The 23,095-nt window shown below is 39.4% G+C and overlaps 1 protein-coding gene across 7 annotated transcripts in view; it reads left to right on the forward strand.

Moving 5' to 3' along the window:
• Positions 1-23,095, forward strand: part of RALGAPB (Ral GTPase activating protein non-catalytic subunit beta) — an 89,295-nt gene that overhangs the window by 60,587 nt on the left and 5,613 nt on the right. For all 7 annotated transcript variants that reach the window (XM_086702176.1, XM_086702179.1, XM_086702177.1 and 4 more), the window contains 9 exons: positions 298-404; positions 2,002-2,154; positions 4,649-4,858; positions 8,972-9,130; positions 12,986-13,151; positions 14,458-14,580; positions 16,142-16,278; positions 20,491-20,599; positions 21,423-21,501. In XM_086702176.1, the coding sequence (XP_086558302.1) occupies positions 298-404; positions 2,002-2,154; positions 4,649-4,858; positions 8,972-9,130; positions 12,986-13,151; positions 14,458-14,580; positions 16,142-16,278; positions 20,491-20,599; positions 21,423-21,501 (1,243 nt within the window). The remainder of the gene's footprint in view (positions 1-297; positions 405-2,001; positions 2,155-4,648; positions 4,859-8,971; positions 9,131-12,985; positions 13,152-14,457; positions 14,581-16,141; positions 16,279-20,490; positions 20,600-21,422; positions 21,502-23,095) is intronic.

Below are 23,095 nucleotides of genomic sequence, written 5' to 3' on the forward strand. Positions count from 1 at the left end.
TGGTTCAAAACTACATTATTGGCACACCAAAATTCAGTTTTTCATTTAGAGTAAAGACACACAATTTCCTTTTGAAACAGACTTAAGTTTAAAAAAGAAAGTGGTCGATAGAAAGTAAGATAAGTACTTATAGTTTGAGGATATGGCAGAAACCACAGAGGTGGTACACAAAGGATGAGAGTTTGGGAAACACTGTGCTAGGGCTTTGATTATTAGAGGCTTTATGGTTGATAACAGGTGTATTTTAAGTAGTCGTCATCTGAAATAAAAACTTTTTACACCAATATTTTATTCTAGATGATTTTTTCCCCTCTGTCACTGTGCTGGTCCGGGGAATGTCTGGAAGACTTGCTTGGGCACAACAACTTTGCCTTTTACCCAGAGGAGCAAAAGCAAATCAGAAGGTATCCGTTAGAAGTTACAGGGAAGTGACTAGGAGTGAGCGAGTGTGTGCATGCGAGTGCGCATGTGTGTGTTATGATTTAAAGGTTACATAACATTCCAACAAAATTCATTAATAAAATAAATATTTTCAATCCTAGCCAGGGTCTCAGTCAGTGGTTCATATCAGAATCATCTTAGGAGCCCGCAATTCCCAGATCCACTGAATTACTCTTTAAAGACATCTTCAAAGCAGGTGTATTTTCAGAAAGCTTTCCAGGTGATTCTCACATCCATTTATGATTAAGAACTACTGTTCTGAGCTGTGGCCTCATTTTTTTATGCAGTGTTAAATATAACAAAACTCAGGTACATGCCATAAATGAAAAAGAAATTGGCCAGACTCTTGATCTCTCAGATAATGGGACTTAGTTTCAAATTATTTTTATGTGACTTATTCCTGTGTAGTTGGTAATGTGCTCTGTAATTTTTTTAAATATGCTGTGTAATTTAAATCTTATTTGGGGTGGCATAGTTTATTTTATTTGTAACATTTGTAATTCGGTGAGTAGAATTTGCTCATGGGAGAAAGTTGGAAAATTCAGATAGTAAGAAATTGTAAAGCATCTGTACTCCCACTTTCCAGAAGTAGTCACTCTTAATATTTTAGTAGATTTCCTTGCAATCTTTTTTTCCTTTCTGTGCATGATAACATTAAATAGAATTTGAGTCATTTTTGTATACTGTTCTTTTCACTTAGTACAGCATAAGCTTTTACTTATGTTACTAAAAATTCTTTAAAACATCACTTCATAAAGTGTCCCCGGTATTTAAGAGAGACAGTCACAAAATTGGAGCACGGGTCTCAAATCATTTAACATCCTAGGTGTCGCTTTTAGATGTGTTGTCACCCTGTGAGGAGCACACCTCTGTTTTCGCTTGGTGCATCATGCAGATCACATTCTGGCAGCGGCACTGTAGGCCACTGGGTCAGCATTCAAGACGGGAGGAAGGAGGAGATCAAGAAAGGAACTAAAATTTATAGATGCTTTAATGTGTACCGTATACATTTTTATTTCATCATTACAACAGCCTTATGATGGATGATTTCCACTTTTCAGATGTGAAAACAGAAGCTGCACAGCTAATACACATTTTAATACGTATTACAATTTGGAGGGATTTGGAGCCATTAGGGTCTAGATTTGGTGTTCAGTTGAACTCACTGTCTAGAGAGGCCCAGAGGACGTAAACTTACACTTTGTTATATGGGGTGATTTGAGAACTCTTGGGACAGAGGGAAGTTTGAGCCTTGATCCCTGAACTGTCTCATCCATTGGTTTACCACTTAGTAAGAGAGAGTCAGGCCTGGGGCAGTTAGAGGTATACAGCCCATTTGTCAGTCAGAAAATCTCAGTTGATGAACATTTTTATAAAAGTGAAAGAGTACACTGGTATGCAAGCTATTTACCGTTAGTGTTAGCAGTGGTATTTGCAGATCCTCAGTGCCAGTGTCAGGTAGTCCTAGCGAAACAGGCATCTAAGAGACCAGGGAAATACACGTCATTACAGATGGCACCAAATGTAATACGCATAACATTATCTGTTTTATTTTAACAGCTTTTTGTACCTGAACCTCGTCCAATTCCTAAAAATGATGTTGGATTTAAATATACCGTCAAACATCGACCATTTCCTGAAGAGGTGGATAAGATTCCTTTTGTGAAAGCAGATCTGAGCATTCCAGATTTGCATGAAATTGTCACTGAAGAAGTAAGATATTGTCAGCTGTTGTTAAGCGAATGACTATAAACATTCTTGAACAACCGCCACGGTCTAGACACTGCTTTTTTTGGTGTTATTGGAGATGATTCCTAAGATGACCTAGATCTCTGTCATCCAGGTTACCATGTAGTAAGACAAGTGTAGTTTGTGGCTGATTGAAAGGACCTGGACTCTCTTAGGAGTCACCGGGCTGTCTGGGCTGGCCCATGGTAGGTGTCCACAGGATGGGGCCATGATCAGACTGCAGTGAAGGCTATTGGAGAAGGGAGACCCAATTTAGAGACTTTGATGACAGTCCAGGCGGGGGAGAAGAAGGACTAGCTAGCTGACTGATAGCGGAAGTTGAAGCAGATGGAATGTATCGTGGAGGCAGAGCCAAGCAGTCTTTGATTGATGAGGGAAGGAAAAGAGCTGAAGAACTTAGATTCCAAACCTTAGTGACAAAGGAGATATCAGTGCTATTTACAGAAATACGGATTCGGTAGGAAAAGGGCAGGTTTGGGAGGACAGGAAAAAATTTATGTGATTTTAGATTAATTTAGACAATTATATTAAGTAATTGGTATCTTAGGTCAAAGGAAAAGAATTTTAAGAAGTGGGGACAGAAGTCTGTCAGGGCATGAGAGAACAGAAGGGCAGGAATGGAGGCTGCTTATACCAGCCAGAGAGCTCAGGGAGAAGGTGCCCTGAGCAGGGACCCCTGGATTTTGGCATGAATGTGCAGGTGACCTTTGAGAGCATGTCCAAAGAAGTGTTAAAGTTGGGGACAGAGTATAGAGGTCTGGGTGGTGAATGGTTACTGAGACACAGTGAACATAAACTACACTGTTAGCAGTTAAGGAGAGTATACAGAGTGGATGATAGCATGAGGAAATGGCCTAGCTAAGGCAAGGCAAGGCTAGTTTTTACTTTTCTTTTTTCTTTCTTTTTTTTTTTTTAAACTCACGGATGGGAGGAATGTGAACATGCTTAGAGGTGGAAAGGAAGGAAGCAGTGGAGAAGGGCCTATGTCTGCTACCACTGGAAGATGGGCTGGGAACATTATAAGTAATAGAGTAAAGCCCTGGAGGCAGTAGGGTCAAGAGTCTCAATGTGACTGTGTCTAGGAAAGCGGTATTTCTGGCAAGACGGGAGAGAAGGAGATAGCAGGTGGAGGTTCAGAGACATTTAAAGGTGAAAAGGAGGGAAAATGAAGGAGCTTCTGTAAATTTTAATTTTAGTTCTCAGCAGTGATATAGGGAATAAAAGATGGCTCTTAAAATTGCCAGGCAGCCCAGCCCAGGTTAAGTAGCATCGTCTGTAGTGAAATTACTTAACTCACTCTGCTGACTTTACTCAGAAGTCCTTGGGATCTGGAGGCATAAGTAAAAAATTGGAGTGGTGTGGAGATTGATAGAGGTAAGAATGTGGAAGAGTAAGAAACAAGACAGCCATTTATATGTTTAGAAGAGGGTATTAAGATGTTTGATTTGGGATTTAGGCTTGGGTGGGAGGTAGATGAAGCCAGGATGCTAATGGCCTGGGAAAACGGGATTAGGGATTGAATGCTCACAGTGATGAAAAAGCACAGCTCAGGGAGTGAAGGTGTGGGAGAGCTGCAGGAAGGAGGCTTATGGTTGGAGAAGGGAATTTCAGAATTCTAGCTCTTTAAAGTACAGCATGGCTGAGGTACAAAGTGTGCTTATGGATGGCCAAAGTTGTGAAGGTTGACAAGAGGTGGTAGAAATACAAGCTAGGTTGTTGGAAGGAGCATTGCCCGTCAGAGAGGAGTTTAAACTAGGATTGATGGGAAGGGAGGCAGGGGTGTCAGGGAGCATCTCTGAGAGGAGGGTGGGGTAATCCATATGGACAAAGACTTTAAAACATGAGGGGGCCGCCACTGCAGGATGAAGGTGGACAGGGATCTGGAAGAGGGGGGTGACAGCAACAGCGCTGCCCCCTTTCTTGCCTGTTTGAGGGGAAGCAGAAACAGAATGATTTCATTTACAGCGAGGAGCTGAAGGACATAATTTCTGAGGCTATAGGGGAGTTTTTTTGGTATTTGTTGCAACTTTGAAACCATGTTTGCTTGGTTGCGTACTCTATTGAATTAAAATTCAGTGTTGATCACTGAAAAGTATTTCATTGCCTTTGTTGCTTAAACTTTTGATTTCACTTTTATTTATTTATTTATTTTTTTAATTTTTTTTTTTTTTTCAACGTTTATTTATTTTGGGGACAGAGAGAGACAGAGCATGAACGGGGGAGGGGCAGAGAGAGAGGGAGACACAGAATCGGAAACAGGCTCCAGGCTCCGAGCCATCAGCCCATCGAGCCTGACGCGGGGCTCGAACTCACGGACCGCAAGATCGTGACCTGGCTGAAGTCGGACGCTTAACCGACTGCGCCACCCAGGCACCCCTGTTTTCACTTTTAAATTAAGATTAATCCGATTACTTTTATGGTAGCTCCAAAAAAAAGTGAAATACTTGGTTTATTTCAGTTAGAAGAGAGACATGAAAAATTAAGGAATGGCATGGCTCAGCAGATTGCTTACGAAACGCACCTTGAACAGCAAAGTGAGGAAGAATTGCAGAAGAGAAGTTTCCCTGATCCCATTACAGATTGTAAGCCTCCACCTCCTGCCCAGGAATTCCAAACGGCACGCCTCTTCCTTTCACACTTTGGATTTTTGTCCTTAGAAGCATTGAAGGTAATTTTCCTAAACTTCTATGAGTAAATATATTCATAGGTTAACACTGAGTCGATTATAGCTAAAACATTTTAGTGAGGATAGGAGGAATTAAATAAATGTTACTCTGCATGTAAGTAAATGAAATTCTGTGGTGCTGTATGTAGTTTTTACTATACAAGTCCCAGAATGTGTGTCCCATGAATCCTTCCAGAGTTCTGACTGAGGGGGCTGCTTTGATAATACATCCAGCTCTGAAATTTCCTGAGTAATGTGCGACCCGTGTCACATATATAAATGAAATCTACAGGTAATGAGGAAAAGAATGTTAAAAATCTTCCCCTGTCAACGTTTATTACTAAAGGTATGAGCTAGAACGGACTCTGCTCTTTCACACCACTTTTAAAAAATAACAAGTATTTGTGAGCCAGGAACTTAAGTTGTACAGGTTCTGCGATCAGACTGGTTAGATTGCTTGCCAGCTGTGTGGTCATGGGCAGTTGCCCAGCTTTTCCAAGTCTTAGTTCCTCGTCTATAAAATGGAGATGATAAAAGTGTCTGTCTCATTGTGGTTGTATAAGATGCTTCATGTTGTACTTAGCACAAAGCCAAAGCCAGCCTGTAAGGTAAGTATTGCCCTTCTTCTTCTTCTTCTTCTTCTTCTTCTTCTTCTTCTTCTTCTTCTTCTTCTTCTTCTTCTTCTTTTCTTCTTCTCCTTCTCCTTCTCCTTCTCCTTCTCCTTCTCCTTCTCCTTCCCCTTCCCCTTCCCCTTCCCCTTCCCCTTCCCCTTCCCCTCCCCCTTCTCCTCCCCCCCTCCTCCTCCTCCCTCTCCTCCTGCTTCTCCTTCTCCTTTTTTTTTTTAAAGTAGGCGTCACACCCAACACGAGGCTCGAATTCACATCCCTGAGATCAAGAGTCAAGAGTCATATACTCTATCAACTAAGCCAGCCAGGCGCCCCAATATTGCCATTATTCTTAATTCCATTATCCTTAAAACGGTTTTACAAGGAAAGTGGTACTGTCCCTACTTTGCAACTATGGAAACAGGCTCAAAAATGTGAAATAGCTCGCCTGAGGTGGATTTGGGGTTAGTACTAAGGCCTCTTTGTTTTGAAAAACACAGCTCAAGATTGCCAGGCAAGAGATTGCTTATTGCACAAGTTGTCCCCTGCCCTCACTCCCTAGCAGCTACTTGGTTGAAGGCCATGTAACTTTTTAGGAAAGCAGGGACAACATTGCTGATTTTGGATTTCAGCACGTAGATGGGAAACATTCTGTGTTGTAGAAAAGTGAGTTGGTGATGGGGAGTATGAACATTAAAAACTTTTAAAATGCAGAAGAAAAGAGAAGAGAGAGGAAAATAATGAGAAATACAGTGGCAAATATGGAAGGCAAGGAACAAAGATACAACCTGCAAATGCTTAGTGATATTCCTAATGGAGAAAATTGAACAGAGTAGAAGCAGTAAATAAGAATATACTAGAAGAAAATTATTACATTCTGTGGACTAAAAGGAGGTAAGAACCCTGATGGCACTGTCTTGAAATTCTAATTTTCCATTCATATTATCTATTCTAGTTGATGTCTTAAGCTGTCAAGAAAATAATTCTCATGCTTTCTTATCTGTGTCAGGACATAGGAAAAAGAAACTTACCTGGTATGTTTTATGAATCTTAGCCTATAACTCTAATAACTTAAACTTGACAGCACACACATACAAAAAAGCTGTAAACTAATCTCACTTATGCATATATGTGTAGAAGTATTAAGGAGAGTGCTAGTAAAACTGAATTCAACAGCGTATCAAGCAGATTACCTTCCACAACCAAGTAAGGTTTATCCTACAGACTCAAGGAGACTTAGTTATTACTGGGAAATATTAGTACAGTAAAGCTATTAAGAAAATAATTTGATCCTATTAGGTCAATAAATAAAACAAGTCAATATTCAGTAGGACAGTATTCATTAGGATTTTCAAAAACGAACAAAAACTAAACCCGGACTAGTAGTGTAGATCTGTAAATGGCAGCCTGTGAGAAATTAGAAGCACCCTTTGTTAAAATCAGAGGCAAAGGATATCTATTTTGACAACTATTGAATACTGAGAATTTTTTAGTCCAGAAAATTTTTTATTTTACCATAGTCACAGGTTAACAGAAAGTTGCCCCCAAAAATGTACAGGGAGGTTTCCCCCTGTAGCAACATCTTACGTAGCTATAGAACAATATCAAAACCGAGTAAGTCAGTGAAATACTAAATGAAATAAGTAAAAACTATTGGAAAGAAGACAGTTTACAGGTAATATGACTTCCATTAGACAATCACTAAGGAATCAGTAAACCGTTTAAAATAGAGTTTAAGATCACCACACAGAAAAGTACAAAAATGAACGACTATTGCTATAATATCCAGTTAAAACTATAGTACAAAAGTACTCTATTTACAGTTGTGATATGGATGAAAGTTACCCAAATGGTGTACAAGATCTTCAGGGAAAAACTTTAAAAAATTACTAAGAGATGCAAAATGCGTGTTTGTTATGTTGCTGCGTTAGAAGATCATCTACAAGAACAAACTGATGAGATAGCTTTAAAAAAAGAAAAATTGGAAGGCTTTGCCACACGCTACAGGTTCACGGTTCCTTATAGAAGATTTCAGAGTAAAGTAACAGTGAAAACCAGAAGGTTTTTTTGTATGTTTGTGCAAATCCATTTAAGTAGCAAAATCTAGCCTGAATTGACAACATGGCTATTTGTAGTCTTTAATTATTTCACGTGGTGTGAATACGCTTCTGTTTGACTGCAGAAATATTAATAGTGTCCTTGGTTACAGGGCGTTGCCCCACCCCTTGCTAGAAGTGTTGTGGTATAGACAAGAAGACCAGGCTCACCCTCCTTGCTAATGTAGAAAGGAGTAATCTTTGCCATTCTGGGGGATGCGTTCCTGAAAAATAACCGTGGATGACAAAACCTTGGGCAAGGTCAAGATCTCCAAGAAGAAAAGGGATTAGGGGGGAAAACAAAAAAATTCATTTGAAAAGTTAGTAGACTTTATTTAGTAGAGCGGTTTTAGGTTTGCGGAACAGTTGAGTAGAAAGGACAGAGAGCTCCTACATACCCCAACTGTGCCTCTCCTCCCCAGTTTTGCCCTGTTATTAACATTTGGCATTGGTGTGGTATATTTGTTGAAATTGATGCACCAGTATCTGTGCATTATTAACTAAAGTCCGTAGTTTACAGTAGAGTTCACTCTGTGTTGGACAATTGCACAGGTTTTGACAAATGTTACAGTGTGTATCCACCATTACAGTATGCCCTAAGAATCCACCATACCCTGCCTCTCGCCATCCTCCCCTCCCTGCTTCCCCCAACCCCTGTCAACCACTGATTTCTTTACTGTCTCCACAGTTTTGCCTTTTCCAGAACATCATATAGTTAGAACCATACAGTAGGTAGCCTTTCCAGGTTGGCTTCTTTCACTTAGCAATATGCATTTAAGGTTTCTCCATGTCTTCTTATGACTTGATGGCTCATTTCATTTTATTGCCAAGTAATATTCCATTGTGTGGATGTATCGTAGTTTATCCATTCGCTTACAGAAAGATATCTTGGTTGCTTCTAATTTTTGACAATTATAAATAAAGCTGCTACAAATGTTTGTGTACAGACGTTTGCTAGACATAAGTTTTTAGTTCATTTGGATAAATACCAACGTGTGTCATTGCTGTGTTGTGTGGTGAAACTATGTTTGGCTTTGCAAGAAACCACCAAACGGTCTTCCACAGTGGCTGTACCATTTTGCATTTCCACCAGCAATAAAATGAGAAAAAAAAAATGCATTAAAAATTTTTTCTAGACAGCATGATATATTACAGAGAAAATAGGATCGAAAACTATATACATAGTATGATTGCAGTTGTTTTTAACAAAAAAAGACGAAAGAATTGGAAAGAAGTACAAAAGAATTTTAAATAGTTTTTTTAGGATTATGGTTGTACTTATTCCTGCTACTTATAAATTTTTAAATAATTTTTTAACTTAATGTTTATCAGCTATGAGCAGGTATTGCTTTTATAATTAGAATAGTGAAAAGGGATAATAATTTTTCCTTTCTCCTTTCTTCCTTTGGTGGTAGGAACCTGCAAATAGTCGCCTACCTCCTCACCTTATTGCACTTGACTCCACGATACCTGGATTTTTTGATGACATTGGGTATCTGGATCTCTTGCCGTGTCGTCCCTTTGACACAGTTTTTATTTTCTATATGAAACCAGGTCAGAAAACAAACCAGGAGGTAAGATTTCTGAATTTGTGGGTAATTTTTTTATGCTGTAAATAACTACTTGCCTTGTGCTTATCCATAGTAGGAGATTGGTTACTATTGATGCTTAAAGACTTGTTGTGAACCATTTCAGAAATGGAATTAATGAAAATCGTGTTGCCCAGAGTACTGAGTCCTTTGACTCTTAAAAAATTGTAATTGGAGAGGAGCCATAGTATGTCTTTCTCCCCCTTAAGGAATTCAGATTGATAGGACAAAAGAAACTGAAATACAGAAGATTAGCCACAAACAAATTAAAGCTAGGCCCAGTTGCTTAAGAGTAGAACAGCAGCAACAAATACTTGCTGAACATCTTCTATGTGATGCACCATGCCAGGGTATTGAAGTGAGTAACAGTCTTTCCTCTTGAGGAGCTCACCTGCGAGGTAATTTCACAAGCACGTAATTTCAGTTGGGGCATGGTAATGTACAGTGGGGAAAAGAACACCCGAGATAAAGTAAGAGATTAAAGCGGAAGATGTAAGTAAAACCTAAGTTAAATAAAAGACTTACGTTGGATGCATGTATCAAAGAGACTAGGAAAAGGATGAAGAAAAATATAAGGTGGGAAAATGGAAAACTGAGAGTAAGTGACAAGGGATTTGAAGTGTCTATTGGAAATGAATAGTTGAAACATGGAACAGGCTGGCAGTTGCCAGCTTTTGACTAGGAAGAAGCTAAAGGAAGATTTATCAAATACAGCATTAGATGTGTAGGACATTAGGACTACATGATTTTGGAATTTTACTGTAATCCTTATAAGACTGTTAGCTGATCAAATTGGACACACCTGAAGAAATTTACCAAAGTCACAAAATGTTGATTTATATTTAGAAGCACTATTTCAAATTATTAGTGAGCTACTAGAAAATGAGATTGATTTGTGAGAAAGTTCTTCTCATTTAAGGTATTGATTCAATAAATATTTATTAAGTGTCCACTGTCAGGTGCCAGGGTTATAGTAGTAAGCAAGATCTACAAGGTTTCTGACGTCCCAGAACTACTGTCTAAGGGGGAAGACAGATGATTAAGTAAATAACCGTAGTGAAGTGTGCTAATTAGAAGCATGGTGTAGGAGCCATAAACAGGAAAACCTAACCTCATTTTAAGAACGTGTCCTGGAGGAAAAGACATTTTAGCTGATACTTGAGGTTATGTTGACTGTAGATAAAAAGGCAGGCTGTTACTAACAAAGTAGTAGCATGTGTAACGGCCCCGGAGGTAAAAGAGAATTCCATCTTCAGAAAATTGCAGAGTCCAGTATACTTGGAACTTGGGAGAATGTGGGCTTATGGTAGGCAGAGGTGAGACTTTTGAAAGAACCTCAGAATGGGATTGAAGGGGTTAGGAACTTGTTTGGAAGAAGTCTGCTGCATGGTTCATAGGAGAATAATAGGGCCATTTTTCTCTTTCCTTTAAAAGAAGACACAAACCATTGCTGTTGAGGTAACTCTTAAACTAATTCAGTTTCCTTAGCTTTCTAGGAGCTGAGAATGATTGGAACAGTGCACATTCTCTGCGGCCTCCTAGAGAATGTCTGAACCCTGCCTTCCCTGCCCACAGGGTAGATTTAGATTAATTTCTAGCTGCCAGCCAGTGGCCTGCAGGTTGATTTGACTCATGTATTGCATCTTGACTAACTTTTCAGAAATTGTTTACTTAAAGTTTCACTTCTGAATAAAAATTTAAAAAAAAATTTTTTTTAATGTTTGTTTATTTTTGAGAGAGACAGAGACAGAATGCAAGTGGGTTAGGGGTAGAGAGAGAGGGAGACATAGAATCTGAAGCAGGCTCCAGGCTCCGAGCTGTCAGCACAGAGCCCCACATGGGGCTCAAACTCACGAGCTGTGAGATCATGACCTGAGCCGAAGTCGGACGCTCAACCGACTGAGCCACCCAGGCGCCCCTCTGAATAAAAATTTTAATTGGAAGAAAATAGGAAGTGGTTGTCAAATCAATTTCCTGGCACTTCTGTGAATATGAAGGGCTATGGGTGGACTAAATAGGTGTACTTCTGTCGAGGGTATTTAAGAGAAGATGACCTGGCTGGCGATTTTTTGCCCAGTGGATTGACAAGTAATAGATGTAACAATGCTTATTTTGACTTGATCGGGCCTCTGAATGGTCTTGACATAAATTAGCGTTGATATACCACATTCGGGAGCTTTTAAAAATAGTGATTCCAGGATCCCACCTCTGCTGATGCTGATGTAGGAGGTCCACAGTGCTCTAAGAAGAAACTTATGTTTAAGAAATTCCGCAGGTGACAGATTTATGTATCCCTGCTCCTATAGAATCCGTGTCAGCTCACCTGTCTCTGAATTAAAGGATGGTTCAAAACTCTATATGCTGATTTTGAGTGCTATAAATAGTGATACCTGTTGATGTGTTCAGTGTCATGTGATTCTTAAGCTTTTTGCTTTTCTGTTGTATGATTTGTGTTTTATATACATAGTTCATATGTTCATACTTTTAATATTCAATTACAGGTATTAAATTATGAGTTGAATGATCTTAGATTAAGAACGATAGATCAAATAAATGAATTAATAATTTTAGTCATTTATGCTCACACAGGAATAATGTTTAATACAAAATTAAAGTTAAATGCTCTATAAATATTATTTTCTTAAATGTTCATTTATTTATTTGTTTTGATAGAGACACAGCATGGGTGGGGAGGGGCAGAGATGGAGGAAGAGAGAGAATCCTAAGCAGGTTCTGTCCGTGCAGAGCCCAATATGAGGCTCGAACTCCCAAACCAAACTGTGAGGTCATGACCTGAGCCGAAATCAAGAGTCCGGCACTTAACCAACTGAGCCCCCAGACTCCTCTATAAATATTATTAAACCAAAGGTTTAATGAAATGTTAAAAAAAAAAATATTCCCTGAGTGATTTTGATACATGCCCCCGCCTGGCTTTTCATTTATAATTTCTAGAGGATTTCTTGTTTTCCTTCCTTTAGCATAGGGTTTTCAACAGCAGCGCTATTGCTATTTTGGGCCACATAATTCTTTGTTAGGGGAGCTGTCCTATAAATCAGACATTTAGCAGCATCTTTGGCTTCTACTCAATAAATACCAGTAGCACCCCACAAGTTGTGGTAACAAAAATGTCTTCAGACATTGCAGCTGCCCCCTGGTGAGTGAAAACACGCCTGTGAGCACCACTGTTGTAGAACAAAGTACTTTTCTTCTTGAGGCCAGTAAGAAGGTATTAAACTAGTATTTAGTGAAGAGGGGAGAACCTTCTGGTCACTTATTTTTTTCTGGAATGGCTTCATTCTCTTCTTAGGACTAAGAGGAGGATGTTTTCATGCTTGTTTGTTAATTATACCTAATCTTCATGGGCTATTTAATAGATTTGTACTTTTTATATTGTTTGTCATGATTTGTAATAAAATGATCACATACCTATGTAATGTAGCTCATGAACCAGACAGTAAACTCTGTGAAGACAGGGACATAGCACTTTTTATTTACTTTGAGTAAACGTGTCTGGCTCAGTAATTGTTTAGCTGGAGAGGGAGCTAAGGGCTTTACTCGCATTATCTCAATCTTCACAGCCATCATTAGCATCCCTACTTTATAGATGAAGAAACTGAAACAGTGAGGTTAAGGGACTCTCCCAAGGCCCAGCCAGGATTTGAATGCAAATCTGTCTTAACTAGAAGCATCATTTTTAACTATAGTGATGAATTCCCAAGTTTATTCTGAGCTTAGATTTGATTTGTCAGACACTTCAAAGCTAACCGATTTTTATGGAGGTTTATTTTGATGTGCTCTTTTGTTTCCTTCATTATAGCTGATGATTGGTATGTATTTCAGATTTTAAAGAATGTGGAATCTTCCAGAAATGTTCAGCCACATTTCCTAGAATTTTTGCTCTCCCTTGGTTGGTCGGTAGATGTGGGCAAACACCCCGGTTGGACTGGGCATGTTTCCACCAGTTGGTCTATTAACAGTTGTGATGATGGTGAAGGACCTGAACAAGGTAAAAACCCATAACGGTCATGTGTTTTTTCTTGTTTTGTTATCCTTGATTTCTCCCCCTTCACTAGAAGTTTGTAGTCTTATTATAAAAAGAAAGAAAGAAACCAGAGGTATATGAAGGAAAAGTTTGCTTCCCCTAATTCTAGTCCTCATAAGAGGTCACTGAACAGTAGTTTGTATATTGTTAGGTGAGAAGTTTTCTGTTTTTAATGATGATTGAGTTTTAGCATTTTTCCATATTTTTATTTCTTTCCTGAGAGCCACTTGTTCATTTATTTCCTCTTCCCAGTTTTTTGTTGGTGGTCTTTTATGTATTACCGGTAGGACATTGTGTTCATTTTTTTTTTTTTTTAATGTTTATTTATTTTGGGAGGGGCAGAGAAAGAGAGAATCCCAAACAAGCTCTATGCTGTCAGCGCAGAGCCTGACATGGGGCTTGATCCCATAAACTGTGAGATCATGACCTGAGTCAAAATCAAGAGTTGAATACTTCGGGGCGCCTGGATGGCTCAGTTGGTTAAGCATCCAACCTTCAGCTCAGGTCATGATCTCATGGCTCATAAATTCAAACCCTGAGTTGGGCTCTGTGCTGACAGCTCAGAGCCTGGGGCCTGCTTTGGATTCTGTGTCTCCCTCTCTCTCTGCCCCTCCCCCACTCACGCTCTGTTTCTCTCTCTCTCAAAAATAAATAAACATTAAAAAAAAAAAAGATTCGGATGCTTAACTGACTGAGCCACCAGGCACCCCCATTGTGTTCATTTTAATTGAGCACTATACTAGCTCTCAGGAATGTTACTTTTGTTAATTCATTCTTGTTGGCTTAACTGACTGTACATTTTACATTCTGTCACTGACGATTGGGGAAGGGAGAGCAGAAGCAGAGCTGAAGAGCAGTAGAGAGAGACCAGGGACAGAAATGCCTTGAAAGCAAGAGTGTAAAAGACCCAGACACCTGCCCTAACTCCTTTCAGAGGTCTGTGGTGGTCTTCTTCCTTTGGATTATTAGTTCTTCCCACGAGACTGTTTTCATAATCTGCTCCATACAGATGAGTTCATGTCTGCTAATCAGAAGTGGCCTAATTTAGAATACTTTCAGAAACTGTGAAATTAAGGTTTTATTATTTAAAGTTAGTGTAAAGACATTTAATGAATATTTATAGTCTTGTTCTTATACACTAATTGGTTCTTGCTGGAAACATGCCTTCTATTGATTACCACTTTATTTGACCGTTTAAAATTTCATGAAGTAGGATAAAACTGATTTTCCCCACTGTTTAGAGCAGTAATGTAGTGTTTCTCATTCTTAGATGAAGTGATTTCTTCTGAAGACATTGGGGCTAGCATTTTCAATGGACAGAAGAAGGTGCTGTATTATGCCGATGCCCTTACGGAAATAGCTTTTGTAGTTCCTTCTCCTGTGGAATCCTTAAGTAAGAACATTTTTTGTTTGGTGTTTTAAAATCTATTTTTGTATTCACTGGTTTGTGCATTGGGAGAGATTCTGAAGTCATCTAAGTCATCTGAAGTCATCATTGCTCAGCTTCTAATGCATGATAGCTTTTAGATTAGGCAGAGGTATAGGATGCTAGCTCCTCTTAACTTTCTTAAGGACACTAGTTAAAGACAGGCAGACTGACCCTCTCATAGTAATCTTAAACGAACTGCAACCCATTTTTTTTGGTCTTTCTTTAATCAATACATAGAAGGCTTCTTTTCCAGTTTATTCATTTCTTTCTCTGGCATCGTTATGAATGAGCCCCCACTTACTTGCCTGTTTCCATGTAACAGCCTTATACGGCCAGAGAATCCTACAGTTGGAGGGCTCTCGTGATAGCATTTGGCTGATCTGACACCAAGCGGGAGAAACTCCACAGCCTAGAAAAGGTGGCAGTTAAGCCTGTTCTTCTTAAGGATCAGGAGTGATTATGACTTCTCAGTCTGAATCCATAGTCTTATCTTGCCTAGGACCTTTGCTTCTTACAAATTAAGCCCCCTTCTTTGTGCCTGACCAGGCAATAGATGGAAAACTTCACCTTCTTCATTGAGACCATCTGTAAGATGGGCTGCTACACATCACACTTTCATGGTCTCATCTCCAGGCTAATGAGTGCTTGTGCCCTGCTCTGGCAGCCTCCTGACCTTTGTACTTAGATCCCTGACTTCCCCCACTAGCACCCCATCTTATATTTTAGGGCCAGTTATATCCCTGACAAGAGGGGCCTCCCATGGTCTAGGTCAGTATCCTAGCAGCTGTTTGCCTTCATGTCCAGGCTTTGACCTACCACCTTGATTTCAGATGCCAGACTCCATCTGTCCTATGTGGGTTGAGGCCCTCCCTGGTGGTGTCTCTAGTCCAGCCTGTTTGCACCGACACAGCTCGATCCTTGTCTTTGCACTTCAGTTGCCACAGTTGGGTCTTCACTTGTGTCATGAAACATCCCGTGTGGCACCTGTGCCCCTGCTCCAACTCAGCCTCCTCCTGTTTCTGGAGACTTGTCTTTTTTTTTTTTTATAACTCTCTATATGCTTGTCTCCAACCAGATCACTTCTTAATCACAGAGACTAGGTCCTCTGCAGCTTTGGAATGCCCCACTGCTACTTGGTACCACGCTCCATGATTGAATGTATAATCAGAATAATTCAGAGAATAACAGATGGCTTATATTCTACGTCTGAAAAGTCAAAAATATTTTCTAGTCTTACCTCGGTTATCCCTTAGTACAGGAACTGGAAAAGTATGGCACACAGACCAAAATCAGAAGACGAAGTACAGTTTTTACATTTTTGAAGTGTTCTAAATAAAATACAAAGAAGAATATGCAATTGAGACCTACATAGCCAGCACTATGACCCTTTACAGAAGAAGTTTACCAACCCTTTGTCTAGAGGCAGTGACTTCTCTTAAGTGACTTAAGTCAGCCTATTAGCGTAAATAGTTTAAAAACTTCTCCAAAGAAGTAGATATAATTGATTTTATTTTTTACTTCATAGCTGATTCATTGGAAAGTAACATCTCGGACCAAGATAGTGATTCAAATATGGATCTTATGCCTGGGATCCTGAAACAGCCATCCCTGACACTTGAGCTTTTTCCTAATCACACTGACAATCTTAATTCCTCACAGCGGGTAAGTCATTTTGTTTACAGCTCTAAAAATTTGTTATGAAATGATTATAGAATCATGCCTGAAAAGCTGTTAACCGTAACCCAGAGAGCAATTTCAGCAGTACTGATTCATTAGTATCTTAATTTTTAAAATTCAAATTCTCACGATTTTCTTTTTTTTCAGCTTGCAACAAATAGGTCATTCTAAGACAGCTTCTGTTGTATTCCATGATTTGGCCATACATGCTTGGTTCTCTCACCCGTTCCTTCCCAGCCTACGTTTTTATTGGGTCCCTGAAATATCCATGAAAGGTACAATAGTGGCTATACGTTCCACGTCAAATTAATCATGCAGCATTCCACTTAAACAAGTCTGCTATGTACAAATGGTAGCATTTTGGAGACTAACCCAGTGTATGAATAGATACACTGAGTGAGGCACCCAGCCGCCACTACGAGAAGGGAGCATTTTACTTTTATACTTTCTTTCTTACCATATCAGGAGATGTTATGTCTTTATTTTTGTTTTCTCCTCATGTTACCTCTTCATCCTTACACTTGGAAAGTGGACAAGTAAGGGATAGCAAGTGTATTGGATCATTTCATAAATGTGGGAAGATTGATTTATAACAAATAGTAAGAAAGACAAAAGAAGTGTAAACTTGATTGAACCATTGTTTGATTTTACAGGATTTTAATTTGGCTCCTTCCATAGTGAAAGTTGTGTTTAACATAAGTACAGTTGACTCTTGAACAACACAGGTTCAAACTGCATGGGTCTACTTATATGTAGATTTTTTTCCCCAATAAATATAGTGCAATACTGTAAATGTATTTTCTCTTCATTATTTTTATTTTATTTTATTTTATTTTATTTTATTTTATTTTATTTTAGAGCATGAGCTGGGGAGAGGGGTAGAGGGGGTGGGAGAGAGAGAGAGAGACAGAGACAGAGACAGAGACAGAGAGAGACAGAGAGAGACAGACTCTTAAGCAGGCTTCATGCTCAGTGCAGAGTCCAGTACAGGGCTTGATCCCATGATCTCGGGATCATGACCTGAGGTGAAATTGAGAGTTGGATGTTCAATTGACTGAGCCACGTAGGTGCCCCTTCCTTATGATTTTCTTAATAACATTTTATTTTCTTTAGCTTTATAGTGTATAATTCATCTAATGTATAAAATATGTGTTAATCAACTATTTATGTTATTGGTAAGATTTCTGGTCAACGTAGGCTATTAGTAGTTAAATTTTTGGAGACTCAAAAGTTACACTTTTTGACTGCATGGGGGGATCAGCAGCCCAACCCCTGCATGGTTCAAGGGTCAACTATATATATATACATATCTATACATAGATATATAGATATAGATATAGATATAGATATAGATATAGATATAGATATAGATGCATGCTTGAAAGAGAATACAAGAGAAGTATTCACCTTTAAAATTGATTTAGGAAAAATAGTTAAGTTGTGTAAGACTCTGAAGTAGATCAATTTTGAAAATCAGGAGTTGCTATATTTAAAAGGTTTCATAGAATAGTTTGTAGATGAACATGTCTGTGTCAGGTGATAATGTAGGATTTCAGCCAGATCTAATATTCAGTGATTGGCAGCCCTTGTACTCATTTTCTGAATGCTAGCATAGGTATCCCTTAAAATCCAAAATCTATAAAGCACCATGTTTTTATTATTTATACTTTGCAGACTACTACTACCTTAAAAATAGAACTTATTTTACCAGGGGGCACCTGGGTGGCTCAGCCGGTTGGGGATCCAACTCTTAATTTCAGCTCAGGTCATGATCCCAGATCATGGGGATCAAGCCTCATGTTGGGCTCCGTGCTGAACATGGAGCCTGCTTAAGACCTCTCTTTGCCTCTGTCCCTCTCCCGGCTTGTGCTTTCTCTCTCCAAAATTTAAAAAAAAAAAAAAAAAAGAACTTATTTTACCAGCAAAAATGTATTTACTCGAGAATAGCAGAGAATTTCAGTTTGGGACATGCAACTTATGGTAAAACTATAGGCAAGCCCAGCAAACAGAGGAGAGGAACATCATTTTATGGAGAAGGAGGATGTTGGGAGGGGTCATTTTGAGTGAAAGTGCATTGGAGGAAAGCAAGAGTTAGGGATGAGAGGGACCAAGGTTTTTCATTGGCTGAGTTGCAGGGGTAGTCAATTTCTTGGCAGAAGATTCCATGTATATCTTTTCCTGGTGGAACCTGTAATTGATGATTCTTTCCTGTTGATGATTCTGTTGGGGATCCGTAATTGACAGTTCTAACTATAATTGCTTTTGGGTGGTACAGCTCCCTTTTCTAGCCTCCCTACTTCACTTGAGTGGAGTTTCCCTTAATTAATTTTCACACTGCTAACTAAAAAAAGAAAAATCATGCTATCTCAATAGATGCAGAAAAAGCAGTTGCCATAAAACTCAACATTCGTCCATGAGAAAAACTTTCAGCAAACTATAAACAGAAGAGAATTCTCTTAACCTGAGACAGAGCTCTACTGGAAGCCTATCGCTAACATTATACTGTACACTATTCTGTGACTGCTTTCCCCCCAAATGGAGGACACAGCAAGGATGTCTGCTCTCACCACTTCTGTTTAACATGGAGTCCTATACAGGGAAATATGGCAAGAAAAAGAAATAAAATACAAAGGACTGGAAAGGAGAAATAATACTGTAGATATTTGCAGATGACATGATCGTATATATAGAAACCCTGAGGAATCTTTTTTAAAAAATCTAGATCTACTGAGTACGTTTATTTTTTTTTATTATTATTTTTTTAATGTTTATTTTTGAGACAGAGAGAGACACAGCATGAGCAAGGAAGGGGCAGAGAGAGAGGAAGACACAGAATGTGAAGCAGGCTCCAGGCTCTGAGCTGTCGGCACAGAGCCCGCCACGGGGCTCGAACTCACGAACTGTGAGATCATGACCTGAGCCGAAGTCGGACGCTTAACCGACTGAGCCACCCAGGCGCCCCCTGAGTGCGTTTATTAAGGTTATAGGAGAAGAGGTCACTGTGTTAGGCAGATGACCCTCAGAGACTCTTGCCTCTGTATGATGTCCTCTGTGTGTGGGTAGAACCTGTGAATATGAGAAGATATCTTATGATTATGTTAGATTATATAGCAAAAAGCGACTTTGTAGATATAGTTGTTAAGGTTGCTTTGAGCTGATCAAAAGGGAGATGATCCAGGTAGGCCTGACCTGATCACAGGAGCCCTTTAAATCTAGGGCTAGAAGTCAGAGATGCAAAGTTGGTGAGGAGCCATGCTAAGAAAATAGTCTCTGAGTGGGGCAGGTGTCTGCCACCAATTTGGGGATGATCTCTCAGCCACAATCATTTTCTGTGAATGCCAGGACAGAAATAAAAATGGAAACAAAAATCTAGGGGAAGTGCCATGATTTCTGGTCATCTGCTAAAGACAGGTATATTTCTGTGCTAATAAAGCAGTTTTATTTTTAAAATTCAACTTAGATGTGAGATTCTGCCTTCTGTACACATAGCTTTGTCTGGGGCTTTAGCATAAACTCACCCCTGCTGCATGCCCTCAAGGGTGGGGCTCAAGAGTGCCGCCAGTTTGCTGAAGGGGAACCACGTAGGCCTGCCAGCCTTTCAGGGAAACTTAAAGTCGATTGGGTGGGCAGGGAAGCCAGAAGCAAGCTGTGCATGATAGCAATGACATAAGCAACTCTTTTTTTCTTTCTTTTTCTGCTGACAGGAAAAAGGCCTTCTTTTTGGCCTAGATTGCAGTAGGAAAGTTCTGGCCTAGAAACGAGAACTAGAAGTAACTTGCTGGTGGACGTTTTAGAGATTAGGATCCCCAGGCAAGCCAGTGATGTCACTGTGATGGGGAAAGCATCTTGCTTGCTGGCCGTAGGGATAGACTCAAATCCTTTGAAGCCCTCATTAAAACATTGCCCACAGATTTTACTTGTGTTGATGTAAGTTATAATTGCTCAGTATTCCTTAACTTTTTTCCTTTAAGAATTTAAGACCTTCATTTCTTTGTTCTAGGTTGAGACTTGATAAACAGAGGAGCCAAAGAAGAACGTTTTGCAAATATGTTTCACTTTTTTCCTGAAGTGATTTCCCATGACTGATTTTTACATCACTGGGTAGCTTGATGAATTTATGTGATTGGGTGGTTTCATTAAGTCACTTTTTTTCCCCCCTTCCCCTTTTCCGTTTCTGCTTCTCTCTACCTCATATAGCTTAGTCCCAGTTCCAGAATGAAGAAGTTGCCTCAGGGTCGTCCTGTGCCTCCTCTTGGACCTGAGACCAGAGTTTCTGTAGTCTGGGTGGAGCGCTATGATGATATAGGTACTGTGTAAGGACTTTGTCCATACGTAAAATTATTGTAGGATGACGGTGACTTGCTGAATGTCTGTAGGAAGAGGCAGCACAGGTGTGGTCTGGTGGCCGAAGCTGGGGCCGGAGTTCAGCAAGCCTGGGTTGGCATCCCGACTCCGCCCCTCACTCAGTTTCTTTAAGCCTTAGATTACTCACCTGTTCAGTGGAGATATCCATTTACTTCTGGTTGTGACGATTTGGTGAGACTAGGGGATATAAACTTTTAGCTATTCTTGATGTCACAGTTAGTAGCCTATTGCCAGTTGGTCCCATTGCCTGTAGCCCCCAGTCATCCCAGGACCTGTGGAAAGAGAAAGGGGGGAACTTCCCTCACCCTCTGCACAAACCCTGCTGTCTAGTTCTGGTGTAAATATTAATTTGTCCTCAGGAACTCTGCTGTGGATGTGTCTCATGGTTTTTATGTAAGCATCGTAAGAGCATTAGAAATGTATACTTAGCCTAGAATGTCATCTAGCTCAGGGTTTGTGGGAAAGTGAGGTAGTTGCTCTTTAACCAAGCCCCCAAAGACCACAGATCATGTTCTATAAAAACTGCTTTAGAAGAACTTAGCTAAAATATGTCTTGGGTGTGTTGGGGGAGATTTTCTTTTTTCTTTTTCTTTTTTTTGGGGAGGGGGGTAGGGGAAGGAATAGTTAGGATTATGTATTTTAGGATAGCACAATCCATATATTTTTTGCACACTTGTATAAAGAGACTAAGAAGTTAGATTTCATGCTATTTATTTTGGAAATATGAGGGAGATATTAATTGTCCTGCTGTTACTTTTTTCCAGAAAACTTTCCCCTTTCAGACCTACTGACGGAGATCAGTACTGGTGTGGAGACCACTGCAAATAGTAGCACTTCTCTGAGGTACAGTCTTGATTTGGCTGAGGTTCACCAGCAAGTCTTTAAGCACAGAGAAACCTATTTGTTACAGTGTATTGATTGTGGTTTCATAAAGAAGACATAATGAAGCAAAAAGGATGAAGACAATAAGAAATAGACGTAATTAGGGGGAAAGAATCAAAGAAAGAAGTTGGTGGATAAATGCACAAGGTGATAAATTAGCATGCATTTTGAAGTGGCATAATTCATTGCTAGTTGACATTTATCTGCAGCAAAGAGAAAAATGAACAGTTGGAAGCAGCTAAGTATTAACCATAATAACAGACTAGCAATATTAGGTAGAAGTAAAATTGGTTACATTGGTTGAGACATTCTGGATAGTTAACATATCCTAATTCAACGAGCTCTTTAATGGAAAAATATTTCTAAGTAAAGTGTAATAACTTTATTATAGTGGTAAGATTTCTGTTTTTAGCCGCCCATGCACAAAAAGGATGAAAAGAAAATAATAGGATTCCAAGATTAGTAACAGTGTATTTGTATAGGCTTTTTGCTTGCTTGTGTTGGGTTTAAACAAATACATTAAAACAACTCCACAAGGTGCAGTTATCATCTCTGTTTTACAAATGGAATAAAATAGGTTCATAGAGGTGATTCCTCAGTATCACGCATCCAGTTAATGAAGGAGAAAGTGATCTGAACCCAGACGTCTGACCCCAAATGCTAACCGTATCCGGTATGGCAGGGACCTACCCTTGATTCCAAGCTACATGATCCGTTCATATTGCATGTAAGATGAATTTATTCTGACAGCATTTGATTATTGTTATATCATTGAAGTGAGTAAAAATGATTTATTTTAACATCCTGTTTTTAAATTTCCAGAAGAGGACGTATCATTCTTAAAACTTTTTTTTTTTATACTAAAGTATTTTAAGGCAAATTATAGATATTCTGACATTCTAAATATATCAGTCTGCATTTCTAAAAAGTAGAGAACACTTTTCAAATGAAGATAACGTTATCACAATCCTAAAGTTAGTAATAGTTCCTTAATTTTATCTAATAACCAGCTCCTATTGAAATGTCCACATTTCCTCTAAAATATCCTTTATACTGGTCTTTTCAAACAAGAATCCACTCTAGAACCTTGTGTCTGATGGTAATATGCCTTCAGTCTCTTTTACTCCAGGACAGCCCTTTTTGTCTCCATGATGCTGACTTACTAAAGAGACTAGAGTAGTTCATGAGGTGGACTGTTCCAGAACTAGTTTGGAAGAGAACTTTTAAGTGTCTTGTATTGGTAGTGCTGTTACTGTTTCAATCTTCTTTTTTTAATGTTTACTTTTGAGAAAGCGTGAGCAGGAAGGGGGCAGAGAGAGGGAGAGAGAAGTTCTGAAGCATTCTCTGTGCTGCTGACAGCAGCAAGCCCGATGGAGGACTCGAACTCACAAACCAAGAGATCCTGACCTGAGCTGAAGTCGGATGCTCAACCGACTGAGCCACCCAGGCGCCCGCCCCTGTTTTAATCTTTTTAGGTCAAAAGTTCTATGACTAGACTGTAAAAATTGTATTTTGTTGGTAGACTGGCAAAATCAACAACTTGTCTTGCTGACAG

Source organism: Puma concolor, chromosome A3 (assembly GCF_028749965.1).
Source record: "Puma concolor isolate L17-30 chromosome A3, mPumCon1.1.hap2, whole genome shotgun sequence".
Lineage (NCBI taxonomy): Eukaryota > Metazoa > Chordata > Mammalia > Carnivora > Felidae > Puma > Puma concolor.